The sequence below is a fragment of the Ictalurus furcatus genome, chromosome 14, assembly GCF_023375685.1.
Source record: "Ictalurus furcatus strain D&B chromosome 14, Billie_1.0, whole genome shotgun sequence".
NCBI classification, from domain to species: domain Eukaryota; kingdom Metazoa; phylum Chordata; class Actinopteri; order Siluriformes; family Ictaluridae; genus Ictalurus; species Ictalurus furcatus.
The window spans coordinates 5,820,258-5,834,031 of NC_071268.1; the positions used below are offsets into that span (position 1 = coordinate 5,820,258).

Genomic DNA, 13,774 nt, shown 5'->3' on the forward strand with positions numbered 1-13,774 from the left:
ATCTTTTGTTTAAAAAAAAAAAATTCACAAAAATACTCTGCTCTCATGGATATCAAACAATTGCAAACACAACACAGGATTATCCCCAAAAAAAAAAATCTTTGGTGCCAATATTAATAAAGGGCATTGTACACTGATCAGCCATAATATTAAAACCACTGATGGGTGGTTTTAACAACACTGAATAACATTAATTATCTCATTATAATGGCACCTGTAAAGGGGTGGGATATATAAGTCAGCAAGCGAACAGTCAGTTCTCAAAGTTGATGTGTTGGAAGGAGGAAAAATGGGCAAGACGACTGTGTCAGAGCATCTCCAAAGTAGTTAGTACCTACCAAAAGTGTTCCAAGGAAGGAGAACAAGTGAAGAAGGGAAGCTGCTGGGAAACCTTGGGTCCTTGCATTCATGTGGATGTTGACATGTACCACCTAACTAAACACTGTTGTAGACCAAGTACACCGCTTCATAGCAATGGTATTCCCTAATGGCACTGGCCTCTTTCAGCAGGATAATGCGCCCTGCTGCTTTGCAAAAATGGTTCAGGAATGGTTTGAGGAACATGCCAAAGAGTTCCAGGTGTTGACTTGGCCGCCAAATTCCAGATACCACAGCACACCTTCAGAGGTCTTGTGGAGTCCGTGCCTCGACGGGTCACAGCGGTTTTGGTGGCACAAGGGGGACCTACACAATATTAGGCAGGTGGGTTTACTGTTATGGCTGATCTGTGTATAATATAATACACGGTATAATAACAACGCGCTTGATCTATGCAATTTATATAAAAATTTACAGTACTGTGCAAAGGTCCGAGACCGCTCTTTTGTTTTCAATCAAAAAGATATTACTGTTAATGAATTGGTGGCAAAACAGTAAAACAGCCATGCAGTACTACTTACTTATGCATGTAATTTATGAACAATAACAATAATGAACAACATTGATGGGAGAAAAGTATTTAAAAGAAATTCCAGCAGGCCTTCAACGGTAAAAAGCTATTTTATTTGTAATATTGAATTTTAATACTGACCTACATAAATAAGTATTGCATGGCTGTTTGTCTGAAAGTGGAATTCGTGTACTGTACATTTTCCCATTATTATTGTTTGCCACCAAATAATTAACATTAAGTACCGAATGGCCATTTGACTGAACGAAAAAGGTAGTCTGTGACTTTTGCATGGTACTTTATATAATGCATTATTATTATACAAAGCCAAGCAAGCAGTGAGTGTGGAAAAGTGACAACAGAAAATCTTGCTTTGCTGGTCCTTATATAATGTGTACCACAGGCTGCGCTCATAACAGTCGAATGTTGACGAGATACACCATATGACCAAAAGTATGTGCACACCTGACCATCACACCCATATGTGCTTGTTGAACATCCCATTCCAGATTTATTCCCCCTTTCCTGTTATAATAACCTCCACTCTTCTGGGAAGGCTTTCCTCTAGATTTTGGGGCGTGGCTGTGGGGATTTGTGTTCATTCAGCTACAAGAGCATTAGTGAGATCAGGTGTTGTTGGGATGTTGAGGAGGTCTGGGGTGCAGTCACTGTTCATCCTAAAGGTGTTCAGAGGTGTTAAGGTCAGAGCTCTGTGTAGGACACTCGAGATCTTCCACTGTAACTAACACACCATGTCTTCATGGAGCTTGCTTTGTGCACATTGTCATGCTGGAACAGGTTTGAGCCTCTTAGTTCCAGTGAAGAGAAATAGTAACGCTACAGCATACAAAGACATCCTATTCAACTGTGTGCTTCCACCTTTGTGGCCAGATTTGGGGTAAGAACCACATATGTGCCTGACAGTCAGGTGTCCACATACCTTTAGCCACAAAGGAGTATATTCACATTACTAAGGCTGTGCAGCAAAATAATAATTTAACACTTTCATAATTAAAGCGTAATTTTAAAAAAATGATTAGGGTGTACTATGCTCCATAGTCATGAAACAGTCATGGGCACAAAAAAATAAATAAAGATTTTTCATTTGAAAAGCCTCACAAGCGTTTTGTCAGTTCTCCAAATCTCGCGAGAGTTGGCGTCTTCACATACGTGGCTTTTCTGTACGCTCTTCCGGTTTGGGTGAATCTACTACTAACTACGAGCCGTCACTATGGTGAGTTCTGCGTGTAATTACAAATAATATAAACGCTTTTTTTGGCCTGTGTGATTCATTTTAATTAAAGAGTGAGCCTCGGTGTCTTAATTCGAGACAAGACTGGTGTTAGCTGTGCGCGTAATTTAACTAACGTCTTCCAGGCTAGCTTCATACACAACCGTGTGTGTGTTAGTTATATCTGATTCTCAGTACAGTGATTCTCCACTGTAGATGATATATCGAGTAATATAGTGACGTGTGTGTGTGTGTGTGTGTGTGTGTGTGTGTGTATATATATATATATATATATATATATATATATAACACCTAACCCTGTTGTGTACTACACGACTTGCTGGTTAGTTTGCGCATGCGCAAAGGGTATTCTGATTTAATATGTTCACGGTATGATAAATAGTCTAGAAATATCACGGTGTCCTGATATGAATCGACTAGCAAAAAAAAAAAAAATTCCAATTGTGGGTTTAAGTCTTACAAGACGCGATAGTTTCAATTCGATAGTTTCTGAGGCAGTAGTAGCTCAGCAGTTAAGAGTTATTGGTCTTCTGATGGGAACATCACGAGTTCAAATCCCAGCACTGCCACTAGTGGACCCTTGAGCAAGGCCCTTAACCCTCAACTACTCACTTGTACAGCATGACCAACAATTAACTGCACTTGAAGCGTTCGTAAAATTAAAAATGAAACACCCAAAACTGTATACGGTTCCATAACGAAGACCAACTGTACGTCGATACGTCAAATTCTGGAGGGGACGGCGTGGCGTGGGGACGTGATGACGTGTGCCGTTAATCGATCTCTGTTCTATAACATGTAAAACGGGAACGTGAAAGGAATATTCTAAAAGCGACTCATGTAAACGCCTTAATCACAATATTATCTTATTCAGAATAAGGTCAATAATTAGATTACTGCTGTCCATGTAAACGTAGTCACTGTCCGTGTGTATCACACTGACGTTATAAGCTGAAAGACAGTGTTCTGTGTTCTAAACAAAAACAAAATCCAAAGTTCTGGTCAGCAATGCTGTGTTCTTTGGTGTGTATGATTTTAAGTTGTGAACGTGGTAGACATCGCAGCAGAGTAAGAGGTATCAATGTAACAGGTACGAAACAGCAGCGGATCGCACAGCCAGAAAGGTTTTCAGTGGTGGCTGGAGTAGGATTTCCGAGTCCAGGAGTCGCATAAACGTGATAAGAACCGCTGGAGTAAGGAACCTGATTGTTTCTTTTTAAATAAACATGAAGACACTGTTATACAGAGAGGCATTTTAATCAGTTTTTTGAAAAACTCAGCGGTGAGGTAACCAGTCGTACACCGTGTCTGAACTGTTGTGTTCCACATGTGAGTCACTGGACGCTGCTCATTTCTGCTGTTCCTCTGTGCAGGAGCTGGAGGCCATGACCAGATACACGAGTCCGGTGAACCCGGCCGTGTTTCCTCACCTCACCGTGGTGCTGCTCGCCATCGGCATGTTCTTCACAGCGTGGTTCTTTGTGTATCCTTTACATCGACAGCCCGGTGAAGTGTTCGCACAATGCAGGAAACAAGAAAGTGTGTCCGTTTTATTTACACCCCTTGCTTGTCCGTTTATGTCCTTAACCCTGTCCGCTCCAGCTACGAGGTAACGTCCACGAAATACACACGAGACATATACAAGGAGCTGCTCATCTCACTGGTCGCGTCACTCTTCATGGGCTTCGGCGTTCTCTTCCTGCTGCTTTGGGTTGGAATCTACGTGTGAAGGTGAGGATTTAGCCGTAGCACTGAGTACTACGCTAGTGACGTGTTAACGTTTTGGAATGTGTTTACATCCGTGTACAAGCAGGCGGCTTGTAACTATTTTGATATCATTGTTCGTAACGGAAACTATTTTCAGGTGTCGCTTTAGAAAATAAACAGGAAAGGGAAGGCATTGGTTGCTTTTGTTTCCACGTATTACATTACGTTTGGTTTGCATGTATGTTTTGTTTCGCATATTTTTGGCAGTTCTCGTTATTTTCCGGAGTCTTCTCAAGTGTCGAAAAATAAAATGCGAAAATACTGGGACTACTTGAAGCTTGGTGGTAATAATGTACTAAAAAAATGCTTTATTTGTCATGTACATCTCATAGCATCTGCTTTATTTCTGTGCTGTAGGTTGCAGATTGGCAAGAACGTTCCAACGGCTCTGTGTTACATCAGTGCTTATAGATCTCTCTCTCACACACACACACACACACAAGGGATTGGACTTTGCACTGGCAACATGTTGACAGTTAGTGGTTTGACATTTGACCCCAATAAAACTGATTTTGTAAGAATTGTATTTGTCTCTTGTTTATTGTAAAGTAGGGATGTGATCAGGTCTTGTGGAATATTGTAAGGAGTAATGTGTTTGTTTTCTTCATTCATTTCATTTGTTTTATTTAACCTTTTAATTAACCAGGAAGTAGCTTCGCAGTCCTGGCCAAAATGGCTGCACAATTATTACACACCCTTATTACAAAAGTTAACGTGAGCTATTCAGGTCCAGTTTTTGTTTAGAGCTAAATTATAGTGGCCATTTTCATTTTAGTGGCAATTTTTAGACCCTAGTATGGAAGCCATAAGCAGCCAGGCATTATTATTATTTTTCTTTTGTTTTCTCGTGATCTCGACTTAATTTTCCTGTGTACTCGACATCCATTGTCACAAAGTCAATAGGGTTTTTTTTGAACGGGTTTTATGGATAAATGCCTGAAATAAGGTCTGTGGTTAACACAAGCTCAAGATATGTTCACGTGTTATACCACGACATAAAATACATCAGTAGTATCCCACTCAGGATATTTTTTAAAAGCTTTTACATGTCCTGAAAAAGACGGTTGCTAACAAGCGGTTAAATGGCACTACAGAGGGTGTCGGGGAAATTACACGTCATCACGCCGAACAGGAAAACTCATCTACTACAGCCTTGTTGTGTTTATACTCACGTTCTCGCAATTCAAACTATTCCAACTTGTAGATTTATAGTATTTTCCAGTTGTGTATATATATATTTTTTTATAAAGATTGAGAGAGTTGTCGGAAGCATAGCGGTGGTGACGAAGTGTCTGCCACTCTAGAAAGGGACATATCCCTCTCTCTTAAAGTGCACCTATTATGGTTTTGAAACGTGCCTAATTTTGTTTTAAAAATCTAACAAAAATTTACCTGCATCCGAGGTCAAAAAACACTTTAACGTGCTCATAATTTAAATTGCAGCATTAACTTTTCCCCCCAGTGTCACAAACGACTCCTTCGATGATCCGTTCTAAAGGATTCATTCTAAACTCCTCCTTTCAGAGAGCATACTCTGCTCTGATTGGTCAGATGTCCCAGTCTGTTGTGATTGGTCTACCGCTGTCAGAATGCGACCATTTCAGCCAATGAGCTGTGTTTTGATTCGGTGACGCAGGATTTTTAAAAAATGTCATTTGAATTTGAAGAACTGAATTTGTAGTAGATTGCGCTGCCAAATAATAATAGAGTGCGCTACACTTCTTAATATATAATAAACACACTACCGGTCAAAAGTTTGGAGACACTCGACTGAAATGTTTCCCATGATCTTAAAAACCTTCTGATCTGAAGGTGTGTGATTAAATGTTTGAAATCCACGTTGTAGACAAAAATATAATTGTGCCAACGTGTTCATTTCTTTCATTAGAAAACGAACATTTTATTTACAAAAAAAATTAAAAATACAATTTTAAACGGACGACTCGGAGCGAAATATTCTGAAAAGCAGCCGATAAGAGTCCAGCGTCGGTGTGAACTCCTTTAATACTGTTTAAAAAGCATCTCGGGGAAATTCCTCAAGAAATCAGTCCAGAAAATACCAAGAATACATTTCTGTAAATTCTAGGTATAAAAGGGCGTCGATTCTAAAATACTAAATTATTTTGGATTTTTTTTATCACAACATAATTCCCATAGTTCCATTTGTGTTACTCCAGAGTTTTGATAACTTTATTATTATTATTATGATTATGTAAAATAAAAATAAAGAATGGGTGTGTCTAAATTTTGGACCAGTAGTGTAGATGTACTTCACTTAAAGGTTAGATTTCTCCCATATTTACAGTGTGAGGTTAATTAAAGCCAATTAACCAACAATATTTTTTTTTACCCATCTTTACCAAGGGCGCCAATATTTCGAAGGCTGATTATATGTCTGCCTGGCTGGCTGTTCGTGGTGCCTAAATCTCCAATCCTGTTGTAATCTCATGGATAAGAATAGAGCAGTCTGTCAGTGCCTCACTACCAGGCTCTCAGGGCAGTAACCTGTAGTACTTTACATGATGTGTGTGAATGCTCATTGGCAGCCTTTAAACCGGCGGGGGTTTTCCCAAATGAAGCTTACGAATATCCAGCAACCCCAAGCTTTGACCGCCCTACATTCCTGATTTGTAATTTAGCACCACTGTAACATTTGGACATTTTATGATGTCCTTAACATGTCTTACTTAAGTGACTAAAAACCAAAGGAACAGTTTTTGCACTGTTTTTACAGTCTAGTGAGAAGCATTGTGTTGTTCTAGAAAAGTATTCCATGTCGGAATGGTGTGATGGCTGCGTATCTTATGTACATCTGGAAGATTAAACGTGACACTTATTGTGGCAGAACCAAAACATCTGTGGCCATCAGCTTTCCAAGTCGGCTGTGAAAAACGTTCAGTGATTTCGCGCAGTGACGAGCGCTGTTACAAACTTCCACCGTCGTCGTGAATGGTGTCATGAACTGCGTCTCAAATCGAAAACTCTGACCTTTACACTTAACGTATTTAAGCAGTGGTGGCTTAGCGGTTAAGGCTCTGGGTTACTGATCGGAAGGTCGGGGGTTCAAGCCCCAGCACTGCCCAGCTGCCACTGTTGGGCTGCCACTGTTGGGCCCTTGAACAAGGCCCTTAACCCTCTCTGCTCCAGGGGGCGCTGTATCACGGCTGACCCTGCGCTCAGATGCCCTAACATGCTGGGGTATGCGAAGGAAAGAATTTCACCAAATTCTGTGATCAATAAAGACTCATTATCATTACCATTAATCTTAAAAACTCCAGAAGACTGGTGTTGTGGAAATTAGACTCGTCCTCTGAAGGTAAAAAGGTTTATTACAGAAAGATGGTTAATGCAGGAGAGAATGATGAGAGCGCTCTGAAACCCTTGTACTAAACCACTACTATATATATATATATATATGAAACGCAGAGCATGACATAATTCTGTGTACCGATAAGAAGCAGTTTGAGGCAGTTAAAACGGGCTTTGTTTTAGGATCTTGGATGTTTAGATGAACCTTGAACAGAAGAACATGTTTGTGTCTCTGTAAGCAGATACACATTCTGTACTGATCTCAGTGACATGACATGGCCTTCTTAGGCGTTATCCTCACATGAGAATGAAACAGAACAAGAACAAACTTGTTACACGGTAAAAATGAGTCATTTCCCTCACACTGGTACACACAACAGAGCTTTTGATGGGGTTGAAGGTGACATTTTAAAAATTCAAACTGTAATTGGAAAATCGGTTATTGTTAGTACTCAGTAATGGTCTGGAATAGTACATACTGTACATATGCCACGTGAGTCTGTAGTTGGTTTAGAGGAGGTTGATGGGTGGGGAAATATTAATATTTCTATTGTTGAATTCCTACGCTTAGTGCAGCATGTCAGGAGCGTGAAAAGACTGAAAAGAGCACTTCATGTAACAATAATTTGTAAAAAATTAAATATATATATGTATATATATATATAAATATAAATAGGAGATTAGGAGTTTGTGGGTGACCCCATCTATTTGTAAATCAAGGCCTTTCACCCCTAGTTTGGGAATCCATGATTTAAATACCCTGATTTATGATCCTATCGTCCATTTTGGAATTATTTTACATTACAGCTGAGAATAAATAAACTGTTCAGTATAACACTGGCATTAGAGTTCACCAATCAGAGACAGCCATTACAAAAGGTATTGTAATGTCAAATGTTTATTACTATGGATATAATGTCCAAAAGGATGACCACTCTGATAACCTGTGTGTCAATAAAACTGCCCACTAATACCACTATGTGGTAATATGACTAACGAACAGTACTATGCTGTACACGTATATAATGATTAAGAGAGAGGCACTTTGGAAATGTTGACAACCAAAAGGTCGGAGGAATCTTTCTGAATCTAGCTGGTGGGTATTCAAACAGTTTTCCAAAATAAAATAATAGATGATAAACGTATAGAAGATGAATTAAAAAAAAAAAAAAAAAAAAAAAGAGTAAATGACATCAACACAATCAATTTCACTGACTAAAACTCACTCTGTGCTCATCACCAGTTATCCAATCAGGATTTAATCGTTATTTCTGTCAGTAAACCAAAACGATACAAAATCGTATAAAAATACTTACCTACAATAGAGTATAATGTCGCCTTATACGGTAGAGTTTATCACGCAGGACTGTCAGACCAGCGCATAACAGTTTTAAATCTATGCCTCTATTTGGTGCAGAGTCAATATTCAAAATGCCAAATGGCCTAAAAAAAACCCCTTTAACCTAACTAATAGTAACACGGAACTAATTATTCTATACGTTACGTTTAAAATACATAGGGAGCATTTTGAAAACGTGTGGATTATGTTTGTTTGGTGCGCTTCTTGTTTGTACAGTTTAGTGTCTACTTGTGCTCTACATACGAGTCTCTTGGTTCCTTTACAGTAGTTTTGTTTTCTCCACTTCATCAGTGTTAAATCCACGTTTTTACTGTAGACTACAAACCAGTCCTCTATCTCCGTCCCGAACCTGCTGTAGTTTCTGTGTTCTTCCTCAGGCCGGGATCATAAGCGAGCTCGAGCAAAAGCATCCCGCAGCCAGGGACAGTCCTCGTACAGTCTCGGATCTCCGAGATACTCGGTGCTGCGCTTGTACAAGTAGTAATACAAAACTGCAGCTGGGAGAAATAATAAAGACAGAAGTAGGTCACCTCAAGTAACATGCCTGTGTGTGTGTATATATATATACATACATACACACACACAGACACACACACACACACACATACACATACAGTTAGGTCTGCAAATATTTTTAACAGTGACACTGTTTTCATCATTTTGGCTCTGTACGGCACCACAATGGATTTAAAATGAAACAACTAAGATGCAATTGAACTGCAGACTTTCAGCTTTAATTCAAAGGGATGAACAAAAATATCATATGAAACGTTTAGGAATCGCAAGCATTTTTATACACGGTTCCCTTATTTCAGGAACTCAAATGTAACTGGACAGATTAACATAATCATAACTAAAATGTTCATTGTTAATACTTTGTCGAGAATCCTTTGCAGGCGACGACTGCTTGAAGTCTGGAACCCATGGACATCACCAAACGCTGGGTTTCCTCCTTTCTGATGCTTTGCCAGGCCTTTAATTCAGCTGTCTTCAGTTGTTATATGTTCGTGGTTCTTTCTGCCTTAAGTTTTGCCTGCAGCGAGTGAAATGCATGCTCGGACGGGTTGAGATCAGGTGACTGACTTGGCCATTGCAGAGTATTCCACTTCTTTGCTTTAAAAAATTCCTGGGTCGCTTTCGCAATATGTTTTGGGTCACTGTCCATCTGTAAAGTGAAGCGCCGTCCAATTAACTTCACTGTATTTGGATGAATCTGAGCAGACATTATATTCCTACGTGCTTCAGAATTCATCCGGCTGCTTCTGTCTTCTGTCACATCACCACTGGTAGCCAAAGGAAGCCATGCATGCCCATGCCAACACACTGCCTCCACCCTGTTTCACAGATGATGTGGTATGCTTTGGATCATGAGCTGATCATGAGCTGTTCCAACCCTTTTCCATACTTTTTTCTTCCCATCATTCTGGTACATGTTGATCTTAGTTTCATCTGTCCAAAGAATGCTTTTCCAGAACTGGCTTTTTTTTTTTTTTGATGTTTTTTGGCAAAGTCTAATCTGGCTTTTCTATTCTTGAGGCTTATAAATGGTTTGCACCTTGTGGTGAACCCTCTGTATTTGCTCTTGTGAAGTCTTCTCTTTATGGTAGACTTGGATAATGATATGCCTACCTCCTGAAGCGTGTTCTTCACTTGGCTGGATGTTGCGACGGGGTTTTTCTTCACCATGGAAAAGATCCTACGATCATCCACCACTGTTGTCTTCCATGGACGTCCAGGCCTTTTCGTGTTGCGGCGCTCACCAGTGTGTTCTTTTTTTCCCCTCAGAATGTACCAAACTATTGATTTGGCCACTCCTGATGTTCCTGTTATCTCACTGATCGATTTTTTTTTTTTTTTTTGCAGCCTAAAGATGGCCTGTTTCACTTGCATTGAGAGCTCCTTTGACCACATGCTGAAGGTTCACAGCGACAGCTTCCAAATGCGAATGCCACACCTGGAATCAACTCCAGACCTTTTCACGTGCTTAGCTGATGAAAAAATAACAAAAGGAATCGCCCACACCTGTCCATGAAACAGCTTTTGAGTTAACTGTCCGATTACTTTTGGTCCCTTGAAAAAGAGGGGGCTACATATTAAAGAGCTGTAGTTCCTAAACCTTTCCTCCAATGTGGATGTGAATACATTTAAATTATAAGAAGAGAGACTACACTTTAAGCCCATGTTCATTATTTAACTGTTTTGGTAGACAAATAAAATAACTAAACTTGTGTCAGTGTCCAAATATATATGGACCTAACTGTATGTGACTATACACGATTACACGATGCATGCAAGTTGAGCGTTTACAAACTAGTAGTAAAGAATTTTAGTGACTTTTTTTTAATGACTCTTACCTAGTCTCTGGAACACAAAGAGCACCTGCAAGCCGTCCGTCCAGACGAAACGATTCGACTCCATCCACCTCAGATTCTGTACAATAAACACTTTTGTAGTGAGGTTATTGCTCTTTGCTTTGGCCATCAAAGAGAAATTCGAGACTTAATCCTATAATAAGTGTAGTGTGGAAGAAATATCGGAAACTGTGCTTGCAGCTGTTCACATTACATCGGAAACAGGTTCAACTTTACAACATGTAGTGTTACAACTTCGAACTGAAATGGACTTCGTTGGACTATAGGTCAAGAACCTACAAAAAAATACCACACTGAAGTGAAAGGGGGGGGGAGGGGGGTGCCAATATAATTATCAAATTATTTACACAAATAAAACATGTAAATGTTGTGTGACTGTATAAGTATTCATCCCCGTTGCTGTGAAACATCAAGATTAGTTCTGGTGCAACCAGTTACCATCAGACGTCACGTAATTATATGAAATCCACACAGCCACGCTCCAAAACCCAGTGGAAAGCCTTCCCGGAAGAGTGGAGATTATTATAATAGGAAAGGGGGGAATAAATCTGGAATGGGATGTACAAAAAGCACATATGGGTGTGATAGTCAGGTGTCTACATAGTTTTGGCCATATCGTGTAAATACACCTGCTCGTGCAAAAAAAAAAGGGGGGGGGGGTGAATACTTATGCAAGGCACCGGAATTCATTCAACTTCAGTAACTGTGTTATCCTGGTCAAGGTTGCTGTGGATCTGGAGACTGTCCCCGGAACACACACACACACACACACACAAGCCCAAGCAGCTGCCTGGTTTGATGGTCATCTGCAGGTGGAACGCACCATGAGCCAGCAGTGAAGACAGATGCTGAGTGTGAGGTAGACAGCAGACAGGATGAGCAGAGCTCTGAACCTCTCCAACAGCAGAGACAGAAGTCCCACCTGGAACACGTACGTGTTGAACATCATCAGCAGGATGATGATGACGTTGAAGAGGATGGCGATGTCCTGGATTCTGCAGAAATTAAGATGCATAACGATGACACTGGAAACCCTCTTTAAACGTCGATTTCGGCTTTTTCTATACATCTGAATCAACACGTTTCTGACACTTGTCGTGACTCTTTTACACTCACATGAACAGCACGAGTTGGATGACCGGAGCTGTCCTCAGAAGTTCGCAGAAAGAGTTGACAAACAGGTCGAAGGCCAGAAGAGAAAGCTGGATCAGAAGCACCAGCGAGTAGTTATTGGTCTGGAGCATCTCGGAGTTCAGCGTTGCCTCACGCTGCGATTTACAGCTTGTCCTTTAACTTGTAATCAGCGTAGTCCTGCTTCTCCCAGATGTGACACAACGACAGAAACGAGCCTGGAAACTCAAACGATTATGTCTAAAGGTGCTCACTAGATTGGAGAGAAGGTGCGAGCCAGTGATGAAAGAGCTCTTCCTTCAGCCGTTCCTTGTCCTGCAAAGGAAAACGAAGCAGGAGATTCAAACAGCACGTTTTGGAATATTTTACAAGTTTAGCTGTGCACGTTAAATATGCTCACCCACTGAGTCATATTTGATAAAGCGTTGTCATTTAGCTGGAATCTCTCCGGTGGTAATCCAGTTCTAGGTAGACGTGATGGAAAGTGTCATGGGGTCATGCTTGGCTGCTTCACCTAGAAGACACGAGACAGAACCAGGGTTAGAAATTCAAACAGAAACCGCAGTAGCACCATTCACCAATCAGCAGACCACCATTTAAAGGACGTGCTATTCACCGTCGCAAGATGGTGATCGGATGGAGAGGAAACCAGGATGTCTCTACGCTGATCACTAATGTCTCACGGCCAGTCACCATCTTTGTTAAGCACAAAGTCTGTTACACAGGCAGCTGAAAAAAGGTCTCGCTGAGGATTAAGGTTTAATTTCACTCAGACCTCTTGTGTGTCCTCTCTAATCTCTACCTGACTCCTACTTTCCACACAGCAATGCTTTAGAAACAGGAACACTGATAACAGGTCGCTTTTCAAATCTACAGCAGTTTGAATCAAGGGAGCTCCACTGTTGTTGTTGTTGTTGATGATGATGATGATGATGATGATGATGATGATATCTGGCTGCATCACGTGCACCTCTACTGAGCTTAGTGTAGCTCACTACGACCTCAAAAACACCTCTGGAACAAATTTCAGCTGCAAATTAAACACAGCAGTCTACGTGTAGCGTCAAGTATCAAAACAAAGGTGTGTTTAATGTGTTATTATCACGATATTTTCTTCTGTAACTTACCAGAACTGCTAACTAGCTAGCTAGCCTGAAAAGACGCTTCTGAAACGCCAGCTTCTGCTCTAGATGTTGGAACAAAACTAATACAGTACCTGATATTCAGTGCTGCTAGTTTTGAGACAGATGGGTCACTCTGAGCCGAACTGATTCGAGTCAAACGCGGTGTAAAAGCGTCCATGTGAGCCAAGAAACCACCACGTCTCCCATAGCAACGTTTACCGTAAAACCTGATAAACACGGTGATCCGAGTCATTTCTCCGTTTCCAGGTAGCTAGGAACCAGGAGTTGAATTCAACACTTCTGAGTCGATTCCACAAATCATTTGATTCACAAACATGAGCAGACTTGCAGTGTTTTGTTAATTTAGGGAAAAAAGGAAGAAGCAAAAGGCACATTAACAACAAAAGCTCACTTATAATAATAATAATGTCTGCAATGCTAAAGCATCTTAAAGGGACAATTCAACCAAAAATGAAAATTCTGTCATGATTACTCCTGCTCATGTCGTTCCAAACCCGTACGACTTTCGTTCTTCTAGCAAGCAAATATGACTGTATGTTGACTGCTCAA

The 13,774-nt window shown here is 40.5% G+C and overlaps 2 protein-coding genes and 1 long non-coding RNA gene across 5 annotated transcripts; 2 read left to right on the forward strand and 1 right to left on the reverse strand.

Annotated features, from left to right (window-relative positions):
* The first annotated feature begins 2,017 nt into the window (after positions 1–2,017).
* Positions 2,018–4,434, forward strand: tmem258 (transmembrane protein 258). Its single transcript, XM_053641598.1, has 4 exons — positions 2,018–2,123; positions 3,515–3,624; positions 3,744–3,872; positions 4,266–4,434. The coding sequence occupies exons 1-3, from the start codon at positions 2,121–2,123 to the stop codon at positions 3,868–3,870; spliced, it is 240 nt and encodes a 79-aa protein (XP_053497573.1). The 5' UTR covers positions 2,018–2,120; the 3' UTR covers positions 3,871–3,872; positions 4,266–4,434.
* A 2,890-nt stretch (positions 4,435–7,324) lies between these two features.
* Positions 7,325–13,598, reverse strand: tmem138 (transmembrane protein 138). Of its 3 annotated transcripts, XM_053642320.1 has the most exons (7): positions 13,208–13,598; positions 12,697–13,094; positions 12,481–12,594; positions 12,066–12,395; positions 11,773–11,944; positions 10,932–11,007; positions 7,325–9,074 (listed from the first exon to the last, which is right to left on the reverse strand). In XM_053642320.1, exons 4-7 carry the CDS (start codon positions 12,191–12,193, stop codon positions 8,962–8,964), a joined length of 489 nt encoding a protein of 162 aa, XP_053498295.1. In that variant the 5' UTR covers positions 12,194–12,395; positions 12,481–12,594; positions 12,697–13,094; positions 13,208–13,598; the 3' UTR covers positions 7,325–8,961. The 3 variants fall into 3 exon arrangements, with proteins under 3 accessions (XP_053498295.1, XP_053498293.1, XP_053498292.1); XM_053642318.1 differs by lacking the exon at positions 12,697–13,094 and having other exon boundaries at positions 12,485–12,594; positions 13,297–13,598; XM_053642317.1 differs by lacking the exon at positions 12,697–13,094 and having other exon boundaries at positions 13,297–13,598.
* LOC128618617 (uncharacterized) lies at positions 9,597–10,805 on the forward strand. The gene is made up of 2 exons (XR_008387763.1): positions 9,597–10,339; positions 10,441–10,805. It is a non-coding gene; the product is annotated as an uncharacterized LOC128618617 (long non-coding RNA).
* Positions 13,599–13,774: the final 176 nt, after the last annotated feature.

Coding starts and splice junctions, on each gene's coding strand:
- tmem258 (XM_053641598.1), top strand. Junction 3,625..3,743: donor TTCACAGCGTGGTTCTTTGT/GTATCCTTTACA, acceptor TGTCCGCTCCAG/CTACGAGGTAACGTCCACGA.
- tmem138 (XM_053642318.1), bottom strand. CDS start 12,193: ATGCTCCAGACCAATAACTACTCGCTGGTGCTTCTGATCCAGCTTTCT. Junction 11,945..12,065: donor ATCCAACTCGTGCTGTTCAT/GTGAGTGTAAAA, acceptor TAATTTCTGCAG/AATCCAGGACATCGCCATCC. Junction 11,008..11,772: donor GTCTTCACTGCTGGCTCATG/GTGCGTTCCACC, acceptor TTTATTGTACAG/AATCTGAGGTGGATGGAGTC.